Genomic DNA, 8,092 nt, shown 5'->3' on the forward strand with positions numbered 1-8,092 from the left:
AATATCGACCGTCAGACAAATAGTTTTGTTAACACTTCCAACGTGTTACTTTTAAGAAAATACAGTTCGACTTCGGCTTGTGTCGATGAACACTTCAAAAGTTATATATCTGCACTCCGATCATACGACAGCGCTGGGTGCATGTAGGTCAATAGTCTGGGTCAATATGAAGCTTGCTCAATTGACGTTTATTGCCCTTCTAAACTAGTTATCATATTTTCTTTCTAGGAAATTTATGCATAAGTACATCTTTGCAACAGATGTATTTATACATTCCTAAATTACATCGTATATTTTGTACATGTATTTATTAGCATTTTATAACGAGTGGTAAATACAAGTTGTGAACAGAACAACATCATTTCTCCAAAACATATCAAAAAAAGAAAACTTTACACATATATCTTTATATATCAGTACAAATATGTACATACAAAACTTATAACCGCTGCACAACTTAACATCAATGTCAGCAAACAATATACACACATTTCCATCGTTCGTCGAGGTATTTTATTGAAATGAAATGTTTTGCAAAATTCTGATATACATGTACATCATGAAATTATTTGTTAAAATGGGTTTGAAATATGAATACTAAAATAAACAATCTTATTTCAGTCTATCGTTTTACAATGTATGAAAACAATATTGAATGATAAAAGGAAGAACCACTAAATCTGATCTGATGCCTGTATTACAGTCGTATCCGTAAGGAAACGTGAAAGAGTTATTCTTGCCGCCCGGCTTTTTTTAAGTTAATGTTTTTAATTGAACGTTGAAATTTTGCTTATTTGATAATTTTATATCTCTTAAATAAGAGAAAATGCCTTCATATTTTTTTAAGTAGATATACTTAATCAGTTAAACATTAAAATGTTATTTTGGTATCATTTCATTCTTATTAATTTCAAATAGAATTCACGAAGAAATGTATACACAATTATTTTAATATTTGATTTTTTTGCTACACGCACAAGTTGTTAGACACTGACCACGAACTAATTGATAAAAATATAGTAAATGAAATACAACATAAAATGCTGACATCCGGCGTCGCTAGTTTCGTCTTTCTATAAATAACTGTCATGAGATGGGAAACTCCTGTGATCGCCAAAGGTAACCACAGAAAAATAGTACCAAATGCACGAGTTGTGAATATCGCAATGAGCAATGCACCACAAAGACGAACATGTAGAGCACAAAAGTTGATGACGTAGCACACGAGGTTGCAGGTGCGTCCTGTGAAATTGTCCCTGGAATGACACGCATGCCTTCAGTAGAGATTTAAGCATGAATGGAAACCCAAGTATTTTAGGCGGATTGTAATTTATAAAATACTCAAGCATCAATCCACAATATTATACCAAAATAAATTTGTATTACCAAAATATAGATGTACGTTTTGTACGTTTAAAGGTAGTTTAAAACTACATTACAACCGTATCACTTACTTTTAACATTTTCGGACCCTTCACCAGTCACTTCAATGGAAACATTTTTCACCATTTCGTCTGAGGTTCGGCAAACGTAAACTCCCTCGTCTGATTCTACCACTTTCTTTATCGTCAAATTACTCACTATAGTGTTTGTTACATACGATATGTGCTTGGTTATATTGATTCGACCACTTTTGTCAGCTGTTAGTTTTTTATCGTCCTTCATCCAGTCAAGATCACTTGGTGCAGACTTTCCACCCGTGGCGTTGCATGACAACAGAAGGCTTTCACCTCTTTTAACAGTATGTGGTCCATTAATAACAATTGCTGCAATATATTGTTCAAAGATCAGTATCAATTTGTAAATAACATAACAGGTAAAAACTTAGTAAGCATTCCGTGTGTTTATCATGAATCGTTTAAATTCTAATGCCAAACACTTAAGGCTGTGTGCGTATGTTGGTGTCATTCTCATTCACCAGAGTGATGATGTTAGATTTATCATGATCAAACCTCTGATGAACGAAATTAATGTTGTGTCTGTGTGCTAAGATAATGAGCTATGTGAAATGTTACGTGATTCGTGAGCATTGTAATAAAAGAAAGACCAATATATATGATTGTAAACTTACCTCTATCTGCATATGGTCGATCTGAAATTTCAGAAAAGAAGAGCTTACGTATCATTTATGCAGATCAAGATACATGTCTTAATGTACGAACCATTGAAAAGAGGATTTAATTGTTAATCTAAAGGTAGTTAAGTTCAGCCAAATCGAATCGGAAATCGTTGGCACCGGCAATATAGAGTATTCAGGCAATATTTGCATTATATCATGGATAGAACATTGTATAATGGGGTCTCAAAATAATGATGCGCCAGTCTATGTTTCTTAAGAACATCAAGTTATTAGTTTCAAAAAGTGACCAACCATGTAGGTACATTATGTCACAGGATACTTCAAACATTTATGTTACAGATGACGTCCCTTTCCAAAACTTGCAGTTTCAGGCATATTTTACGTTTTACTCAAGTCTTTATCTAGATAACCAAGAACATTTTGTGAAAAAGTATGTAAGACTTAAAACATTATTTAACTTCGAAGCAGTATATACATTATAAAACTGGCTAATAAATAGGCTGTGTAATAAAGTAAGCGTTATATTAGTCATACGTTTAAAAGAGGCATATTGCAATGTCAATTTAATCAAAACGCGTCTCTGAAGAAATGATTGATATGAATGGAGCTTTATTCCAAATGTAAAGATAACTCAAGGTAATTTAAAGCTGATTTATCTAGTATAAAAGATGGCAACTGGAATGGACAGCAAATATATGTTGTCTGTAAAGCACATTGCTACTGTGAAGGAGACGATGGAAAAAATATGGATGCTTATTTGTTAGAGATATTGCTTAAATATTTTAAAATCGAGAATTCTATTCTGACTAGGAATACAATTTGGTAGATTATGTTCTTGGTTTCGTACTGAACGTCGTCTCTATCAAATAAATTAAGTCATTGTTACTTTTTCTTATTTTATAGTCCAAAGCTATAAATACGTTTGTACCTTCGCTGAAACTCTTCGTCAATCAAGTCCTTAAATGTGCAATAAAGTGCGATACAACAAGGAGATCTATATGAAGCCAAAGCAGTATAGATTATAATGTTTCTCAAATTTGTGTTTGAAACTGATACCAATTTTGACTTGGTATGACTTCGCAATATAGCTGTTTAATTTTACAGTGCATACAAGGACCTTGAGTCGCTTATAAAATGTGAATAACAGTTATTTAACGATTACGTCTCACCCTACTCACCTTTCACAATTACCCGTACAATTCGGCGTATGTATTTTTCCTTAGAGCTGACCTGGCACTCATACAGGCCCGCGTCATCGTGGTTGACGTTCTTGATCAGCAGGTTCCACTCCTCTCGGTCAGGGACATGCGCCACTTGGAAACGGTTGTCCGCCGTAAATACCATTTTCCCCACTATCAGCGGAGAAGGAGCGCTCGCCTTTCGCCACGACACCTACAATAATACACAAGGATAAGCTGGTCTGGATCAGATTTGAGTACTGTTACAAAATCAGAAATTATATTCATATATTGATATTCATAGATATATTGTAAAATTTGTGCGAGGTATGAGTTACGGGTTAACCAATAATCTGTTTGTTATTAGTAAGTAAATATTGGATATGTGAATTATACTAAGGTCAATGCAGAAGCCTGAATGTTATTGGCATGTCATACTTAAGTATTATTTTGAAACACAGTTTGTAGATATGTAGTTCTAAACAACATCATTGATAATCACATACAAAGACCATAGCTATGACATATTGGACAGCTGATATATTGAATTCACTTTTCCTGCAAGCGATATGTGTATTCTATTTAAGAATCGAATTTTAAAATTGGCTGCGTGTTTTATGACATTACATTTGTGGTCATTGTGCACATAGCAATACGCTTGTTATGAAGCATTGTAATTCAAGGCAAACTGAACGTGTCATGTTATTCAGAAACGTCTTGAACAATGTAAACATGTAAAATCAAACAGCCCTTCATTCAATTCATTCAATACGGGATGTGTATGGATGTTTAAACACAAGAACATTTAAACTATTTTGGTATTTAGGTGCGATTGGTGTTATCTAACACGCACCAAGTCTAAATTATGTTATGTTCGGACATAATGTACTCATTAGATATCATTCGGCGCTTCCTCTCAGATAACATTCAACAAATTAGATTGTTCATTTATTAGAAAACATATACCAGCATATAGTAACGACAAGGGCCTTAATGTCCATTGTAAACACTTTCGTTTGTTACGTTATAATCAAGATTATATCAATATAGGTACTTAGGACTATTTCGTTTGTATAGTTTCCACAAGTATTAGCAGATTCATTTTTTTTGTTCGTTTTAGAGCTTAGATGATGCCCATACTGCGGGTCCTCTTCAATATATAATCAGTAACACATACATAAGATGAAGTAATTACAGTAAATGTCGCTGCTATAAAATTATTTCCTTAAAGTGCTAATGGGGTGTTGTATGCATGGTAATGTAATTCAGGAAGGCGCTGATAGCATAAACGAGTTGTTCAATAAAATAATTTAAAACAAAACCGTGCAACGCATTTATGTATGTCGGGTCTCACAATATTTAAAAGACCATGCAATCAGTGAAAGTTGTCTTATGGCGTTATGTGTCTCATTAAGGGTATGCTGTCTTGTGACGTTGTGTGTCTCATTAAGAGTATGCTGTCTTGTGACGTTGTGTGTCTCATAAAGGGTATGCTGTCTTCTGACATTGTGTGTCTCATAAAGTGTATGTTGTCTTCTGACATTGTGTGTCTCATCAAGAGTATGCTGTCTTGTGACATTGTGTGTCTCATCAAGTGTATGTTGTCTTCTGACATTGTGTGGCGTTGTGTGTCACATAAGGTGTATGCTGTCTTGTGACGGTGTGTCTCATTAGGGTAAGCTGTCTTGTGACGTTGTGTGTCTCATCAAGAGTATGCTGTCTTGTGACGTTGTGTGTCTCATCAAGTGTATGCTGTCTTGTGACATTGTGTGTCTCATCAAGAGTATGCTGTCTTGTGACGTTGTGTGTCTCATCAAGAGTATGCTGTCTTGTGACGTTGTGTGTCTCATCAAGAGTATGCTGTCTTGTGACGTTGTGTGTCTCATCAAGAGTATGCTGTCTTGTGACGTTGTGTGTCTCATTAAGGGTATGCTGTCTTGTGACGTTGTGTGTCTCATTAAGGGTATGCTGTCTTGTGACGTTGTGTGTCTCATTAAGGGTATGCTGTCTTGTGACGTTGTGTGTCTCATTAAGGGTATGCTGTCTTGTGACGTTGTGTGTCTCATCAAGTGTATGCTGTCTTGTGACGTTGTGTGTCTCATCAAGAGTATGCTGTCTTGTGACGTTGTGTGTCTCATCAAGAGTATGCTGTCTTGTGACGTTGTGTGTCTCATCAAGAGTATGCTGTCTTGTGACGTTGTGTGTCTCATCAAGAGTATGCTGTCTTGTGACGTTGTGTGTCTCATCAAGAGTATGCTGTCTTGTGACTTTGTGTGTCTCATTAAGGGTATGCTGTCTTGTGACGTTGTGTGTCTCATCAAGAGTATGCTGTCTTGTGACGTTGTGTGTCTCATCAAGAGTATGCTGTCTTGTGACGTTGTGTGTCTCATAAAGAGTATGCTGTCTTGTGACGTTGTGTGTCTCATCAAGAGTATGCTGTCTTGTGACGTTGTGTGTCTCATCAAGAGTATGCTGTCTTCTGACATTGTTTGTCTCATTAAGAGTATGTTGTCTTCTGACATTGTGTGTCGTTGTGTGTCACTTAAGAGTATGCTGTCTTGTGACTTTGTGTGTCACATCAAGAGTATGCTGTCTTGTGACGTTGTGTGTCTCATCAAGAGTATGCTGTCTTGTGACTTTGTGTGTCTCATCAAGAGTATGCTGTCTTGTGACGTTGTGTGTCTCATAAAGAGTATGCTGTCTTGTGACGTTGTGTGTCTCATCAAGAGTATGCTGTCTTGTGACGTTGTGTGTCTCATCAAGAGTATGCTGTCTTGTGACGTTGTGTGTCTCATCAAGAGTATGCTGTCTTGTGACGTTATTTGTCTCATCAAGAGTATGCTGTCTTGTGACGTTGTGTGTCTCATTAAGGGTATGCTGTCTTGTGACGTTGTGTGTCTCATTAAGGGTATGCTGTCTTGTGACGTTGTGTGTCTCATTAAGGGTATGCTGTCTTGTGACGTTGTGTGTCTCATTAAGGGTATGCTGTCTTGTGACGTTGTGTGTCTCATCAAGTGTATGCTGTCTTGTGACATTGTGTGTCTCATAAAGTGTATGCTGTCTTGTGACATTGTGTGTCTCATCAAGTGTATGCTGTCTTGTGACATTGTGTGTCTCATCAAGAGTATGCTGTCTTGTGACGTTGTGTGTCTCATCAAGAGTATGCTGTCTTGTGACCTTGTGTGTCTCATCAAGAGTATGCTGTCTTGTGACGTTGTGTGTCTCATCAAGAGTATACTGTCTTGTGACTTTGTGTGTCTCATTAAGGGTATGTTGTCTTCTGACATTATGTGTCTCATAAAGTGTATGTTGTCTTCTGACATTGTGTGACTCATTAAAGGGTATGTTGTCTTCTGACATTGTGTGTCTCTTAAGTGTATGTTGTCTTCTGACATCGTGTGACGTTGTGTGTCTCATTAAGTGTATGCTGTCTTCTGACATTGTGTGGCGTTGTGTGTCTCATCAAGGGTATGTTGTCTTCTGACATTGTGTGTCTCATAAAGTGTATTTTGTCTTCTGACATTGTGTGTCTCATAAAGTGTATGTTGTCTTCTTACACCGTGTGACGTTTGGTGTCTCATAAGTGTATGCTGTCTTCTGACATTGTGTGGCGTTGTGTGTCTCATCAAGGGTATGTTGTCTTCTGACATTATGTGTCTCATAAAGTGTATGTTGTCTTCTGACATTGTGTGTCTCATAAAGTGTATTTTGTCTTCTGACATTGTGTGTCTCATAAAGTGTATGTTGTCTTCTGACATTGTGTGTCTCATAAAGTGTATGTTGTCTTCTGACATTGTGTGTCTCATAAAGTGTATGTTGTCTTCTGACATTGTGTGTCTCATAAAGTGTATGTTGTCTTCTGACATTGTGTGTCTCATCAAGGGTATGTTGTCTTCTGACATTGTGTGTCTCATTAAGTGTATGTTGTCTTCTGACATTGTGTGTCTCATAAAGGGTATGTTGTCTTCTGACATTGTGTGTCTCATAAAGGGTATGTTGTCTTCTGACATTGTGTGTCTCATCAAGGGTATGTTGTCTTCTGACATTGTGTGTCTCATAAAGTGTATGTTGTCTTCTGACATTGTGTGTCTCATAAAGTGTATGTTGTCTTCTGACATTGTGTGTCTCATAAAGTGTATGTTGTCTTCTGACATTGTGTGTCTCATCAAGGGTATGTTGTCTTCTGACATTGTGTGTCTCATAAAGTGTATGTTGTCTTCTGACATTGTGTGTCTCCTAAAGGGTATGTTGTCTTCTGACATTGTGTGTCTCATAAAGGGTATGTTGTCTTCTGACATTGTGTGTCTCATAAAGTGTATGTTGTCTTCTGACATTGTGTGTCTCATAAAGTGTATGTTGTCTTCTGACATTGTGTGTCTCATAAAGTGCATGCTGTCTTCTAAAATTGTGTGGCGTTGTGTGTCACATAATGTGTATGTTGTTTTGTTGCGCTGTGTGTCTCATAAAGTGTATGTTGTCTTCTGACATTGTGTGTCTCATAAAGTGCCTGTTGTCTTCTGACATTGTGTGTCTCATAAAGTGTATGCTGTCTTCTGACATTGTTTGTCTCATAAAGTGTATGATGTCTTCTGACATTGTGTGGCGTTGTGTGTCACATAAGGTGTATGTTGTTTTGTGGCGCTGTGTGTCTCATTAAGTGTATGTTGTCTTCTGACATTGTCTCATTTGTCCTTGATAAAATAATATTGTTTTCTCTTTGCAATAACAAACGTTAATTGAAATAGGTGGCTTTCTTTTATGCAGTCCCACTTAGAAGCATTTGCTCTTACCAATACTGTTTTGCTATTTTGAGTTCAATACTCATCATGTGTTT

General features: G+C 36.6%; 1 protein-coding gene across 5 annotated transcripts in view; it reads right to left on the reverse strand.

Annotated features, from left to right (window-relative positions):
* Nucleotides 1-297: 297 nt before the first annotated feature.
* LOC128228324 (protein CEPU-1-like) overlaps nucleotides 298-8,092 on the reverse strand; it is a 128,468-nt gene continuing 120,673 nt past the window's right edge. For all 5 annotated transcript variants that reach the window (XM_052939572.1, XM_052939573.1, XM_052939570.1 and 2 more), the window contains 4 exons: nucleotides 3,259-3,472; nucleotides 2,072-2,092; nucleotides 1,455-1,766; nucleotides 298-1,256 (listed from right to left, as the gene is read on the reverse strand). In XM_052939572.1, the coding sequence (XP_052795532.1) occupies nucleotides 1,087-1,256; nucleotides 1,455-1,766; nucleotides 2,072-2,092; nucleotides 3,259-3,472 (717 nt within the window). In that variant the 3' untranslated portion in view covers nucleotides 298-1,086. The remainder of the gene's footprint in view (nucleotides 1,257-1,454; nucleotides 1,767-2,071; nucleotides 2,093-3,258; nucleotides 3,473-8,092) is intronic.

This window comes from Mya arenaria, chromosome 3, assembly GCF_026914265.1.
Source record: "Mya arenaria isolate MELC-2E11 chromosome 3, ASM2691426v1".
Classification (NCBI taxonomy): Eukaryota; Metazoa; Mollusca; class Bivalvia; order Myida; family Myidae; genus Mya; species Mya arenaria.